Source organism: Penicillium arizonense, assembly GCF_001773325.1.
Source record: "Penicillium arizonense strain CBS 141311 chromosome Unknown PENARI_contig005, whole genome shotgun sequence".
NCBI classification, from domain to species: Eukaryota; Fungi; Ascomycota; class Eurotiomycetes; order Eurotiales; family Aspergillaceae; genus Penicillium; species Penicillium arizonense.
Genome location: NW_019173282.1, coordinates 993,248 through 1,008,209, shown reverse-complemented (window position 1 = coordinate 1,008,209; position 14,962 = coordinate 993,248). Strand labels below are relative to the sequence as shown.

Here is a 14,962-nt window from a genome sequence, read left to right as displayed (position 1 = left end):
GGACATGATAGCAGTCACGTGAGCTGGTGTCATCGCTGTCCCAAACAGGAAAAGCGTCGGTGCGCGAAAGATGAGAGCTCGCGCTCTTCTTTTGTCTCTCGCTCTGCGCTCTGCATCGGAGCCCAGCCAAGATGAAGTTCTTCATTGAGTATGCTTTTATCCCTGCTCCTACCCTGCCTTCAAGCTGACTCTCCTTGTCTCCGATAGTGATCTTCCGGTGCTGTTTCCTTATCCTCGCATTTACCCCGAACAATATGCCTACATGTGCGATCTCAAGAAGACCCTCGATGCAGGGGGTCACTGTGTGCTGGAGATGCCCTCAGGAACCGGCAAGACAGTTTCACTACTGTCGTTGATCGTCGCATACCAACAGCATTATCCGGAGCACCGCAAGCTCATCTATTGCTCCCGAACAATGTCGGAGATTGAGAAAGCTCTGGCGGAGCTGAAGGCATTGATGGAACACCGCGCTAAGGAACTGGGATATGAAGAGGAGTTCCGTGCGCTGGGTCTAACCAGCCGAAAGAACCTTTGTCTTCACCCTTCAGTGAAACGAGAGAAGAGCGGTACAGTGGTTGATGCTCGGTGCAGAAGCTTGACCGCGGGATTCGTCAAGGAGAAGAAAGAGCGTGGAGAAGATGTTGACCTTTGTGTTTATCACGAGGTGAGTCTCTGCTGCTTCTGATAACACATTGGACGATCTAACTGGCTCAGAACCTCGACCTACTCGAACCGCATAACCTCGTACCCCCCGGCGTCTTCACCCTCGACGGACTATCAAGATATGGAGAAGAACACAAGCAGTGCCCTTACTTCTCTGCTCGGCGTATGGTAAGCGAATGGACGAGAGCATGTGTGACATTCTGATTTTGACAAGCTTCACTAGATGCCGTGGTGTAACATCATCATCTATTCATACCACTATCTCCTGGACCCGAAAATTGCGGAACGAGTGTCGCGAGAACTTTCGAAAGATTGCATCGTGGTTTTTGATGAGGCGCATAACATCGACAACGTCTGCATCGAATCCCTTAGTATAGACTTGAGCGAAGACTCTTTACGAAAAGCAACTCGAGGTGCCACCAATCTGGAACGCAAAATTGAAGAAATGAAGAGTACAGACGAGGAAAAGCTCAAGAATGAATATTCAAAATTGGTGGAAGGACTACGGGAAGCAGAGCAAGCCCGTGAGGAAGACCAATTCATCTCGAACCCGGTCCTGCCTGATGATCTGCTGAAGGAAGCTGTTCCCGGAAACATTCGTCGTGCCGAACATTTCGTCTCTTTCTTGAAGAGGTTCATCGAATATCTCAAGACTCGAATGAAAGTCACCCATACCATATCAGAAACACCCCCTTCATTTTTAACTCACTTGAAAGACCTTACATACATTGAGCGGAAGCCCTTGAGATTCTGCGCTGAGCGTCTGACATCACTTGTACGGACGCTGGAACTGGTCAATATAGAGGATTACCAACCTCTGCAAGAGGTGGCTACCTTTGCAACTCTCGTCGCAACGTACGACAAAGGATTTGTTCTCATCCTTGAACCCTTCGAGTCCGAAGCAGCTACTGTACCGAACCCGATACTTCACTTCACCTGTTTGGATGCCGCTATTGCTATCAAACCGGTATTCGACCGGTTCAGCTCCGTGATTATTACCTCGGGAACTTTGTCACCCCTGGAAATGTATCCAAAGATGCTTGGCTTCACTGCCGTCATGCAGGAGTCATACAGCATGACACTCGCGCGACGATCATTCCTTCCTATGATCGTCACCCGAGGTTCAGATCAAGCCCAAGTCTCATCCTCCTTTGGAATCCGTAACGATCCTGGTGTTGTGCGAAACTATGGAACTTTGGTCACCGAGTTTGCTCGCATTACACCCGACGGCGTCGTGGTCTTCTTCCCCTCTTATCTCTACATGGAATCCATCATCAGCATGTGGCAAGGAATGGGCATTCTGGATCAGATCTGGAACTACAAATTGATTCTTGTCGAAACACCTGATGCACAGGAATCCTCGCTTGCTTTGGAGACCTATCGAACAGCGTGCTGCAACGGACGTGGTGCGATCTTGTTCTGTGTTGCTCGAGGCAAGGTTTCCGAAGGTATTGATTTCGACCATCACTATGGCCGTGCAGTATTGTGTATCGGCGTTCCCTTCCAATACACCGAATCCCGAATTCTGAAAGCTCGTCTCGAATTCTTGCGTGAGAACTACCGCATCCGAGAGAACGACTTTTTGTCTTTCGACGCAATTCGACACGCCGCCCAGTGTCTAGGTCGTGTCCTGCGTGGTAAGGATGACTACGGAGTCATGGTGTTAGCAGATCGACGATTCGAACGGAAACGTCCCCAGCTCCCCAAGTGGATCAACCAGGCAATGCTGGATAGCGAAACCAATCTCAGCACAGATATGGCCGTATCAAATGCTAAGAATTTCTTGCGGACCATGGCCCAGCCTTTCAAATCGAAGGACCAAGAAGGTATTTCCACTTGGGGCTTGGCTGATATCGAACGCCACGAGGCCAAGCGGAGAACCGAGGAAGAGCGGATGATGAGGGAGGAAATTAACAATGGACACATGGATGGTCTCATTCCATCTGCATCTCGGATCGTGGAGGACGAGTTCGATGATGACATTGATGAAGACCTCATGATGATGGATGCGCAATAAAATAATCGTGTTCTTTTTTTCTAGGACCGGGCGTACATAGTGGTGCTTTCTTTGGGCATGGACCCTGGGGCGTTATCATTTGGCAGGGATGTCATTTAGCATGGACGGTGTTTGGAGACAGTGCCAGGCAGATGGAATCGAGCTTGAAACATTGAAGCCATTCTAAAATTTATGACATCAATCTAATGAGTATCTAACTGTAGTAAGTAGTTAAGTAATGAAGCAGTACATTTGGCTCTTCCTCGACCTGTCTAGACTATCTAAGGCTTTGTTATCACATTTAGCAACGAAACAAGGATATTAGAAGATCCTCAAGAGGTACAAAAGGCGGGAACCATGAAAAAGAAGCGTCTACACCTCCAAATTTAGAGACATCTGTAAGTGAATGACTTCGAAAAGATCTATTTGTTGGACTAAATAAGATGCTAATATGAACAGGGACAAACACTTTTTGGTTCCGCTGCAAGAAGACAAACTCCAGATCATCGACACATCAAAGATGAAGCGACAGAAAGAAAAAAACACAAAACGTTGAAACCAAAAAGCTTTGCAAGAACACAATATACACATGAGGAAAGACAAGCTCACAATACACATTTCAAACTCCGTCCAGTCAGAGAGGTGACTATGCTACAGGAGCGAGAATATCGAAGGAACCAGTACCAACGGTACCGACACGACCAACAACAATTCTGCTACTAGGGCTCTTGAGGTTATCGACACCTCTCTCGAGCACAACGTCCTTCAAGGCACCAACAGTGGTCTCGAAACTGGCGCGCATGAAAGGAGACGAGGCATCCTTGACCAAACCGTTACGGCTGAAGGCCTTGAAGCCACCAGACTGCGTCATCACATCACCAATCAAGTTCAAGTGACGGTTGTCGACGGAGATACTGTGACCCTTGAAAACGGCGTCCATTTCGCGGACGATGGTGGCACGAGCAGCCTCGACACCGTACAGGTGGAGCATGTCGTGGATGGAGTTGGTGTACATCGAGTGGGGCTTGATAATGTCCTGGTAGTCGCGCATGGCGAGCAAGTTGACACCCTCAGTGAGGACGTTGGCAGGTTCACCGCTGTTCACATCGGCTTCAACAAAGACACAGTTGCCCATGCCGGGAATGGATTGAATGACGGCAAGGTGGAGAACCTTCTCAACCAGGGGAAGGAGTAGAAGCTTGGGGGTCTCGATATCGTACTGCAATTGGATAGTGCAGGTATTGCCCTTCTTAGGGTCGAACTTGAACTTCGTGATCTCCTCGAACTTGCCAATGATGTCGTCCTCGTGGGCCTTGTTCTCTTCAGTTTCAGAGTCGGAGTCAGAGTCGGAGTCATCATCAGATGAGGAACCATCTTTCATCTCAACGTCGCGAGTGGCCTTGGCGGGCTTGCTAGTCTCAACTTCGTCGTCCTCCTCCTCGTCTGGGCTATCCTGGCGTCTCATGATATCCCTCTCGCCATCGTCAGGGGCTTCGTATGAGACCTGGTTACTCCTGTTCTGAGCACCGGAGGCCCGCTTGGCATCATCCTCATCATCTTCGTCGTCATCATCCGCTGGCTGGGCCTCGGCGTCGCTTCCTCTTGGTGCCTCGGCGATTCTGCCGACAGAGACACCAATATCTGGCTGAGCAGTCGAAGATTTGGTACCCTTCTTCTCCTCGTTACGCTTCTTGAGCTCCATCTTGGTGAGTCTGACCAGGCGAGGAATGAACTTGTTCAAAAGAGCCATCTGGACATCCTTGGTCTGGATGGCGTATTCCTCGGTGTATTCCTCAGACGGGAAGAAAGTGATGTCAATGTCGTAAATCTTAGCCTTAGTATGGCCAATACCGGAGCCAATGCGCTCCTTGACTTGCACCTTGTCAACAATCTCAGCGATGCTGAGCTTGCTGATGGCCTTGGCGAATCTCTCGGAATCCTCCTTAGAGATTTCCTCGTTCAAGAGCAGGGTCATCGTGGGCGTCATAATATTAGCACTTGCGGTCATAACAATTTCACGAAGACGGGGAATACCCAGCGTCACGTTCTTTGCCGAGTGACCAGCCAAATGGAAGGTGTTCAGTGTCATCTGAGTAGATGGCTCGCCAACAGACTGACCGGCCATAATACCGACAGCTTCACCAGGGTCAATGACAGACTTCATGTACTTCATATTCATCAAGGCTTCGAAGGTCTTCTTCGTGACCTTGCCCTCAATGTTCTTCTTCTTGTCCTTGATGAGCTGGTTCTTGTTGGCATCCGTGTACTGTTCAAGTTAGTTAAAAATGTACAATTTGACACAGAAATAGCGAATCCATACCTTCTTGAGTTCCTGGGAGAATGCTTCAGACGTACTGCCCAAGTTTCCTCCAGGGGGGAAGTGAGACAAGACGGGGTCCATAGCATCAACCTTTCCGGTTTTGCGGACCGCCTTCATGGCATCCTTCTGCCAGGTAGTCACGTTCTCCTTAGCCAAAGAATGGAAATCGTCGGCTGAGACTTGCTTAGAAATGGAGACGTGGTTCTGGGCGAGGAAGTCGAAATCGTTGAGATGCACCTGCTTGGTGATGTCGAGACCATCCTCTCCGTACAAGAACTGAACAATGGAACCATCGGACGTTTCGCGAACAGAGGAGTCGTACTCAGCCTTCAAGCCTTCCATGCCCTTAATCAAACAACGCTGCAAGTAACCAGATCTGGAAGTCTTGACGGCAGTATCAATCAGACCCTCACGACCAGCCATGGCGTGGAAGTAGTACTCCTGGGGCTTGATACCAGTCAAGAAACGACCAGAGACGTAACCACCAGCCATGGGGTGTGTTTCAAAAGCCTTGAAAGATGGAAGGGTTTTTCCACTAATCATGAGTGGTACACGGCGACCTTCCAAAACCTGTTGGCCCAGGTTACAGGAAATCAGGTTGGCGTTGACACCGGATCCCTTCGCTCCAGAGATTGTCATAGACTGCATCTGGTTCCAAGGGAAAGGCTTCGCAAGACCTTCAGGGAGACAAGATTTGGTGATTTCGGAGGAAAGCTGTGCACTGCGGGCGTTGGAAACGCTATCCAAACCACTTTGCTTATCATCATCACGAAGGACCTCCTCCAGTCGTCGATTCAACTCGGCAGTCTGATCTCCAGGGGCCTGGTCGAGTGTGACATACTTGAGAGCAATCTCGCGACCCATGTCTGCGGCAGTGCTCAATTTCTCCTTGCGGATACGGTCACCTTCCTTGGTCAAGCGAAGATCGTCAATACCACAGGTAAAGCCACGCATGTTCAGAACGCGAGTGAGCAGTCTTCCAAGAACACCGATTAGCTTTCCAGCAATGCTGTGTCCGTAGACCTCATGGATAGCATCGATGAGACCGCCAGCAGTCGGACCAAGCTGTTTCTTATCAAGAATACCGCACAAGAATTCGCCGTCCTGGAAGAGAACATCTCCTTCCTCGTTGTTTGTACCCCAACGGTTACTGGGAGTCGAAGACTTGCTCTTCAAGGTCAGACCTCCTCGCCCAGGGGGCTGGATATTCTTGAGGATTGTGGTGATGATCTGTTTTCCGGTCCACATGCACTTGGGTTTCCGGAAAGCAGGCTCGACCAGTTGAATACGGTCGGTGACAATGTGCGAGTGCTCTGGTCTCAAACAGCTGTACAGCAGCTGGTGGTAATCCTCCTCGTCGTAGAAGCTGTCACGACAAGTGAGCCATGTTCCCATGGAAATATGATCCTGAATTAAACCTCTCAGCGGTTTGCCTGAGGTGGCAACAAGATACTGGTGATCAGCATCCGCCAGCATCCTGGCTTCCGCTTGAGCAAGCTCGTTCTGAGGGAAATGCATGTTCATTTCGTCACCATCGAAATCAGCGTTGTAGGTGTTACAGTTGGCGTAGTGCATGCGAATGACACGCTCGTTGGGAAGGACACGGGCCTTGTGACCCATGATAGAGGGCTTGTGCAGGGTGGGCTGACGGTTCATCAAGACGTAGTCACCGGTGGTGAGGTGACGGTAGACCTTCTTGTTGCGCGAGCCCTTCATCCGCCAGTTTGATGGGGCGAGCAGCTGATTGGCAAGTGCTGTCCGCTCCTCGAGGTTCTTGAATTTGAGGTTGATTACCTGTCCATTCTCGTTCTCAATGGATGAAGCACCGGGGTACTTGTCAGGGCCGTTGATGACAGCCTCCTTCAATTCCCAGAAGTTGTGATTTGTCACGGGCTCGGGGAAAGTCAACTTCTTGGCGAAGACAAGAGGCACACCAATCTCATTGGGTTCGATGTTGGGATCGGGCGAGATGACACTTCGAGCAGCAAAGTTGACACGCTTACCCATCATGTTCTTTCGGAAGAGACCTTCCTTCTTCTCCAAAATCTGCTTGATACCATTAGGCTGTGCCATGGCAGCTGCGCCAGTTGCTGCGGTACGATCGCGGTCAATCAGACCGTTGACCTGATCTTGGAGCTGAACAATAGCCTGGAGGAGATCACTGTAGTTCCGTGCCCGAGACATAGTCTTCTCTTCTTCATTCTGGATCTCTTTGCTGATCTGGTTGATAGTATCACACCCCTTCAAGATTGCATTGAAAGAGGTGTTCTGCTGGGCTTCCATGACAGTTCCAGCACCCTGCTGAACTGCGGGACGGTACTTGTTTGGCGGTACCATCAGGTTTTTAATGAAGAACATGTCTGCCGACACAACCTTGACTCCCTTGGGCACAGGCCGAGAGTTGTAAACCAGCTGCAAGACATCGCTGTCCTTTGTGAAAAGAAGACGAAGAGCTCCGTAAACTTCGGAGGAAGACATGAATTCCTGGCCTGTGGTGCTCTGTGTCGCTTGCATGACAGCCGCACCACGAAGGATTTCTTCCTCGGCTCCATGGGCCTCAGCACCGTTTGTCCGAGTACCGTTTTGCTTGGCTTCGCTTTTCCTTTCTTGGTCGAGAAGAACCATGGTGTTTGGTGCCTGGAATCCTCCAGTCATCATTGCAAGCTTTGCCTTCTCGGGTAGTTGCTTTCGGAAGATTTTGTTGTAGCGGTCCTTTCGGTACGAGGGCGAAATTCTGCCATAATGTTAGCGGGTGTACAAGCAAAGATCATTATGTTTCGCATAACATACCCGCTGCAGTTGGCACACTTGTTAAAGGAGTTGATATCCTTCAGGAAAGTCTTGATCAACTCTCTTCTGGCCTCCGCGGCAATGGGGTTCTGTCCACCGGCCATCAAGCCATCCAGCTTGCCCTCTGCCTTGGCTTCCCGGATGCGCCGACTAACATACTCTGTTCTCTTGCGCATGTAGTCCACATCATCGTCTTCTTCGTCGTCAGAATCCTCCTCCTTGCTCTTTGATGCCTTTTTGGCACCCTTAGTGGATCCCATAGAATCAACAACAGACACCTCGTCGATCAATCCGTATTGCAGAAGGCGCAATTTGCAGGTGTACATGTTGACCTGGCTGCGGCCCATCTGCAGGCGAAGACAGTACACACATTGTGCTCGGAGAAGGCGGTAGATATGATCGAAGAAGGTAACATTATAGAGCGGGACTGGAAGCTCAATGTGTCCGGGATGTCCGGTACAGGTAAAAGCGTTCTGACGACATGTGGTACATCTGTAGATGGAGAAAAAATCTCTCGTTAGAGATTGTCAATTGAGCACAAGACACGGCAAATGCTTACACATGGTCTCCCCATGCGCCCATAGCAGGGTCCTGAAGACCACCAGGGACAGGGTTATTAAACGAATCCAAAGTCGGGGTATTGTGAATTCTTTTCACCGAGAGAGCTTTAATCTCTTGCTCGGAGTAGACATTGAAGTCGACCCCATTAATGGTCGAGGCGACCGGGCGCGCGAAAGTTGCCATGGTATCCTGCAGCTCCTGGAGCAACAGAAAACGCTGGCGCACGAAATCAAAGTGCTCGGAATAGTCTCCAAGTGTAGTTCTGGAGCGAACTTTTTTTCCGGAGGAGCAACTTTTTTTGCCCGGGTCCACCGCCTTACCCTTTTGAGGTTTCTGCGGACAACTTACTCTCACTTGTCTGACACTCTTCTTTCTTATCTATCACCACTTGCTCGATCACTTGTGTAGCTCAGTCGCCAGTCCGAAGCGAGTGAGACCTATCTACACTATGGCGGACGCGTCGGGTAATGCGCTGAAGCGCCCTCATCCTCAGGATGAAGACAACAACGCCAAAAGAACCCGCTCCAATAATGGGTCCCCGGTACCCGGACAAGCAGCGCCTGTGAAGGGGAAGGCTGATATTGAAAAGATGGTCGCCGAGGCCAGGGCAAAGGCAGAAGCTGTGCGCGCTCGTCTACAAGCTGCGCGCGGTGGCGCGACACCAACGGCACCTACACCCGATTCCTCAAGTCCTACTCCGCCGCCGCCAGCGCCCAGTGCTGCGATGTCGAGATTGGAACAAATGAAAGCTCGAGTTGCGGCAGCTACATCAAAAGCCAGCGCGGCCCCTCCACAACGACCCAGTGCGCCCACTCCATCTTACCAACCTCCAGTCCGCGATGATGATAGCATTTCCAGGGCTCGAGGTGGTCTGGACGTTGGACTTCACCCGGCACTACTCTCCGACGCTAAACCAGAATTCCGAAGTGGAAAGGGACGACAGGCCAAGACAACAAATCAACGCAATGACAAGGCCCAGCTTGACCTATCTGGTCCCTCTGTGGAGGAAATCAAGAACAACCCTTATTTCGACCCTACTCTTGCTCCTAAGGCAACAGTGGCCAAGCCACGCCAAACCCGCCAACTTATTTTCAACCAGAAGGGCAAATATATTCAGCAGGCAGCGGCCCTGCGCAGGCAAGCACAGTTGGAGGCAATGAAGAAAAGCATTGCAGCACGAGCACGACAAGCTGGCCTTGATGAGGAAATGGATGTGGAGAAGTCATACCTTGTTCCTGCTCCCCCAGATCTGGAATGGTGGGACGAAGGCTTGGTCAATGGCAGCGACTACTCTGCAATTGACGATCAGCAGAATATCAAAGTCGATACTCCCGACTCAATCATTACCCGCTATGTTCAACATCCTATCCTTATTGAACCCCCACAAGAAAAGCATATGCCCGCCCAAAAGCCCATGTTCCTTACTCCGAAAGAACAAGCCAAAATTCGTCGACAGCGGCGTATGGCGGACCTGAAGGAGCAGCAGGCCAAGATCAGATTGGGTCTTGAGCCAGCTCCCGCTCCAAAGGTCAAGAAATCAAACCTCATGCGGGTTCTAGGCGAACAAGCCGTCAAGGATCCCACTGCCGTTGAAGCCCGTGTGACCAGAGAGATCGCAGACCGAAAAGAGCATCATGAGGCCGCAAACGAGGAGCGTAAGCTGACCAAAGAGCAACGGCGCGAGAAACTCGCGGCCAAGCAGGAGAAGGATGTCTCCCTGGGCGTCTTTCAAACTGTCTATCGAATTGACAGTCTCGCAAGCGGCAGAAACCGCTTCAAGATTGGCAAAAACGCAGAGCAAAATAATCTCACCGGCATGTGTGTTATGCACCCGAAATTCAACCTGGTGATCGTCGAGGGCGGAAAGCACTCCGTCAACAATTACCGGAAGCTGATGATGAACCGTATCGACTGGACCGAGAACCCAGGCTCGGACCGTATTGCCGCAGACAGCCCCGAAGCCCAAGTTTCATGGCTATCGACAGAGGATGACAAGGGACAGCCAAGGGATTTCAGTGATAACACATGCACTCTCCTTTGGGAAGGACAGGCTAAGACACGGTCATTCAAGAGGTGGTTCGGTGCGCGAGTCTGCGAAACGGACTCGGCAGCCAAAGATGCTCTATCTCGAGCCAAGATGGAAAACTTCTGGACATTGGCAAAGAGTGCCAAGCCTGCCGAATTCTAGTTGACCTGTTTCCTTTAATAAGATGCCTACTCCGGTCCAGTTTTATGTATGTATACAGAAAGCGAGCTTGCTCTTCGTTCTTAGCTATTGTCAATTCAATTCATGCACATGGTGCTTCAGATATGTACTCTTAGCAATCCCACCATCACATGTCCAGACATCACTAGAAAAGAGCCACGATCAACTTTTACACAAAGAAAAACCCTTAACCACATAACCCCGTTCCGTATGCAAATGTTCCGATGCCAGGATATCACAGAAGAACACGTAAAAACAATCAAATCAAATAGATCACGAAGGAGGAGGACCCTGGTGACCCTGGTGACCCTGGTTCCCGCTACTGAGATTCCGCAGCAAATCCAGCTGGGCTTTAACCTGGTCAAAGTTCATAGCCGGGTTTTGAGCCTGTGGCTGTTGATATTGCTGCTGCTGCTGCGGCTGAGGCTGTTGGAATTGCTGTTGCTGCTGGAACTGCTGCTGTTGTTGCAGAGCAGCCAGGAAAGCAGGGTTAATATGAGCACCCTGGAAGTTACCGGGCATCTGATAACCCTGCTGGAAGGGGAACTGGAAGGGGAATTGAGCCTGTATTCCACCTTGACCGAATTGCGGCTGCATTTGCTGCTGTGCGAATTGCGGGTTCTGAGCTTGCTGCTGAGCGTACTGTGCGTATGCGGTGTAAGGCTGGGACATCCCGTAGGCAGGCTGAGGTTGCTGGTACATGGGCTGGCCGTAGGGTGTGGGCTGGGCTTGGGGTTGAGGCTGAGGCTGAGGCTGGGGCTGAGGCTGAGACTCGTAGTTTGAGCTGCCTTGCTGGTGAGGATGACGGTCCTCCCACTCCCTTCCTCCACGTCCGGCTCCGCCTCTGCCGCGTGCTCCACGGCCACGGTCACCACGTCCACGGCCACGTCCACCGCGGAAACCGCCGCGCTCGGTGCCTTCGACTGGGGCCTCACGGGCACCCATCATCTCGTGGAGGTTTGTGGGGCGTGCAAGAGGGGTGTAACCATCCTCCCCCCCGGCGTCATCGTAGTTGAGCTCGGTGTGGCTCAATTTCGAGGGCCCTGGTGCAATCTTCTTTGCGCGAGGGCCGTCCCGGGCTTCCTTGCGCTCTTGGCGCTTCTGCTTAATCTTCCGTTTGTATTCAGCCTCCGCTTCGTCATCGGAGAATTCGATCTCTTCGTCGCCTACTTCCTCGTCGTGGAAGTTCGAGGCGTCACTTCCCTTCATGCCCTTCAGTGGCTGGGTAAAAACGAATGTAGAATGTCCCTCCACATAGAAGATGTCCATGCCCTTGATCAAGCCTCTCTCCTGGACTTCGGATGCCGTAGAGTACATGACGGTGTACATGGGATTCTCGACTCTGCCTAGGGTTTCCGTCACAACACCAACAACCTTACGGTCAGCGGAGCAGAGCAAGGAGCCCGACTCAAGGACTTGGTACTCTCCAGATGTGTTGGCTTCAATGAGGACAGCATTGTCGATAGCTGCCTGGATCTTGCCCAGGAACACGATCTTCGTCTCGGGTGTAATCTCAACTTCGGGAATTGGCAGAACCTCTTGCTCAATCTCGTTGGCGGTCCGAAGATGCGCGCCAGCCTTGCCCTTGTCTCCGTCGTCATCTTCGCCAGCCTCTGCCTGCATGAGAATGCGCGCCTGTTCTTCGGCACTCAGAATCGGATAATCTTCGTCGTCGCTATCGTCGGAGTCCGAGGAGTCGGAGCTGTCTGAAGATGACTCGTATGGGGAAGAGTCGACCTCCCACTCTGGGTGCTCCTCTTCTTTGACATCGTTATCTGTCTGCTCAACCTCCATGGTTTCACGGTTGGCAGTAGGCTCTTCTTTGGTGTGCATCGTGCCAGATTCCTGCTGGTGGGGGTTTTCGGCGAGGTTCAATCCGGGAAGTCTCGGCTGCGGCTTTGATTCGGGGGCCTCTTGTTTGAACTGACCCTCAGGAGCTATGTTGCTGACATTCACAATCGGTGTTCCTCCTGTCAAGGGTGTGTTGTAAAAATCGCTGCCGTTGTCTGGGGTGCCCGCGCTAGGCGGCGTATCGGCCATGCTAGCTGTCTTCGAGGTAGGGACGTCGTTGACACTTGCTGTCTCCGTTGGTGGATTATGGTGGTCACTCATCTTGGAACAAATGAAAAGAAACTAGAAATAGACAATAAAATATGGAATGACCAGAAGATCAAGAAAAAAGCTGACGGGAACTTTTTTTTATTTTGCCGGATCTGCCAGGGCGGTCAGTCCAGCCTTATCGGTTATCGCAGCTCTCCATCTTCACGCCAAGTTGCGCAACAACATGGCGAATACAGGGGCTGATACGCCCAAGACGAAGCAGCGGTATGCTGTGCCTGTATAGAATGAAGATTGCCACTGACATTATCTTGATAGTCCCCCACCACCACCATTCTACATCCCACTCAACATCACCCTCTACCTATGCCTAGTGGCCAATGGCCTTGCGGCACTATTCTCCCCAATCCAAGATTGTGATGAAGTGTTCAACTTCTGGGAGCCTACACACTACTTACAGCATGGATATGGTCTCCAAACCTGGGAATACTCGCCAGCCTATTCTATCCGGAGCTGGCTCTATGTGTCATTACATGCCGCGGTAGGGAAACTGGGTTCCATGGTGGTGCATAGCAAGACAGCTGAATTCTACACAATTCGCCTTACTCTTGCATTTGTATGCGCTGCCTGTCAGACTCGGTTATACTCGGCCATCTGTCGCACCCTGAGCCCCCGCATCGGTCTCTTGTTTGTGATGATTGTTACAGTCAGCCCGGGCATGTTCCATGCTTCAACTGCCTTTTTGCCATCTACCTTTACCATGTATATGTCCATGCTTGGCTTGGCTTCTTTCTTGGATTGGAAGAATGGACGGAAGACAGCACAAGGGATTATGTGGTTTGGTCTGGGTGCGATTGTTGGATGGCCATTCGCCGGTGCTTTACTTGTTCCTCTTTTGATCGAGGAGGTTGTTCTCGCCATTGCTTCTAGGTCTTTTGCCTCACTCTTCTGGTCCATCTCCGATGGTGCTATGCTTTGTCTATCAATTTTGGTAAGTCTTATGAGGTTGTGTTTCGAAAATTCTCAGCTAATATGTTACAGACTCTTGAGGTAGCAGTTGACTATGCCTTCTTTCAGAAGCTCGTTCTCGTGCCATGGAACATTGTCGCATACAATATCCTGGGTGGCGAGGGCAAGGGGCCAGACATTTTTGGCACAGAGCCATGGACCTTCTATATTCGGAATCTCCTGCTCAACTTTAATGTGTGGTTCTTGTTTGCCATACTATCCGCGCCAATTCTGCTCTTGCAGACCGTCTGCCGAGCGAACGGAACTTCTGTGAAGACAATGCTGCGTTCCATGGCCCTGGTCGCCCCTTTCTACATGTGGTTCGGGATTTTCTCGGCCCAGCCTCACAAGGAGGAGCGGTTTATGTACCCTGCATACCCATTCCTTGCACTCAGCGCGGCTCTTTCATTCCATCTCATCCTGACCTGGATTGGATCTACTAACCCGAAGGAGCTGATTGGTCGTGTACCGGCCAAACTCAAGCTAGCCGCTGCTGTGTCTGTTGTTCTGGTCGCTGTAAACGCCGGCATGCTGCGTACCCTGGGCATGGTTACAGCGTATGGTGCGCCACTGAGGGTCTTCGAACCTCTCCAGCAGGTTGATATTGCGCATACGGGAGACTCGGTATGTTTCGGCAAGGAATGGTATCGCTTCCCATCGTCGTACTTCCTTCCCCACGAAATGCGTGCCAAATTCATCCGAAGTGAGTTCCGGGGACTACTTCCGGGTGAGTTCCCGAATGCGCCGAGCTACCTCGCTCGTCTGGATGGCGCCTCGCAGATCCCATCTGGCATGAATGATCTCAATATTGAGGATCCCAGCAAATACGTATGTCGTGCGATGCTTACTATAATATTGAAGTTTCTGACTGACTTAATCCAGGTTGATATCTCTCAATGTTCTTTCCTGGTCGACTCCTACTTCCCTGGTCACGCCGCGACCGAGCTGGAACCCAACTATCTCCTGGACAAGGAGAACTGGAAAACTCTGTCATGCGCAAGCTTCCTTGATGCATCCGAGACTGGTCTCCTGGGTCGATTGATCTGGATCCCTGATTTCCCTGTCATCCCAGATCGCTTCCGACGCAAATGGGGCCAGTACTGTCTTCTCCAGCGCAGCACAAGCAACGTATAGACCGGCTAGGTGGGCATTTTATAACCTTTTATACAGAGGTTATATGTAAAAGCGACTACATAGAATGTCTTGAATCTACACTGAGGGAATGGCTATCAAGTGCAAAAGCCACCTTACCCAATCGGGACAAAATATCCCTAAGGTAACCGCGAATGATAAGCTCAACACCGGTAAACTTTCCTTACACAAGGCCTCTCTTGTACAATTCGCTCTACTCCCATACGCA

General features: G+C 51.0%; 5 protein-coding genes across 5 annotated transcripts; 3 read left to right on the top strand and 2 right to left on the bottom strand.

Moving 5' to 3' along the window:
- Positions 1 to 131: 131 nt before the first annotated feature.
- PENARI_c005G08966 (TFIIH/NER complex ATP-dependent 5'-3' DNA helicase subunit RAD3) lies at positions 132 to 2,680 on the top strand (the record flags this gene model as incomplete). Its single annotated transcript, XM_022629924.1, has 4 exons — positions 132 to 148; positions 208 to 664; positions 715 to 831; positions 887 to 2,680. 4 exons carry the CDS (start codon positions 132 to 134, stop codon positions 2,678 to 2,680), a joined length of 2,385 nt encoding a protein of 794 aa, XP_022490132.1.
- Positions 2,681 to 3,305: 625 nt separating this feature from the next.
- PENARI_c005G05519 (DNA-directed RNA polymerase I core subunit RPA190) lies at positions 3,306 to 8,513 on the bottom strand (the record flags this gene model as incomplete). The annotated part of the gene is made up of 4 exons (XM_022629753.1): positions 3,306 to 4,925; positions 4,980 to 7,713; positions 7,770 to 8,261; positions 8,329 to 8,513. The coding sequence occupies 4 exons, from the start codon at positions 8,511 to 8,513 to the stop codon at positions 3,306 to 3,308; spliced, it is 5,031 nt and encodes a 1,676-aa protein (XP_022490062.1).
- A 265-nt stretch (positions 8,514 to 8,778) lies between these two features.
- Positions 8,779 to 10,518, top strand: PENARI_c005G06268 (U4/U6-U5 snRNP complex subunit PRP3; the record flags this gene model as incomplete). The annotated part of the gene is made up of 1 exon (XM_022629795.1): positions 8,779 to 10,518. The coding sequence occupies one exon, from the start codon at positions 8,779 to 8,781 to the stop codon at positions 10,516 to 10,518; it is 1,740 nt and encodes a 579-aa protein (XP_022490079.1).
- Positions 10,519 to 10,809: 291 nt separating this feature from the next.
- PENARI_c005G09700 (RNA-binding snoRNP assembly protein NAF1) lies at positions 10,810 to 12,648 on the bottom strand (the record flags this gene model as incomplete). Its single annotated transcript, XM_022629962.1, has 1 exon — positions 10,810 to 12,648. One exon carries the CDS (start codon positions 12,646 to 12,648, stop codon positions 10,810 to 10,812), a length of 1,839 nt encoding a protein of 612 aa, XP_022490473.1.
- Positions 12,649 to 12,820: 172 nt separating this feature from the next.
- Positions 12,821 to 14,736, top strand: PENARI_c005G06947 (dolichyl-P-Man:Man(6)GlcNAc(2)-PP-dolichol alpha-1,2-mannosyltransferase; the record flags this gene model as incomplete). The annotated part of the gene is made up of 4 exons (XM_022629827.1): positions 12,821 to 12,861; positions 12,913 to 13,585; positions 13,636 to 14,430; positions 14,485 to 14,736. 4 exons carry the CDS (start codon positions 12,821 to 12,823, stop codon positions 14,734 to 14,736), a joined length of 1,761 nt encoding a protein of 586 aa, XP_022490154.1.
- Positions 14,737 to 14,962: the final 226 nt, after the last annotated feature.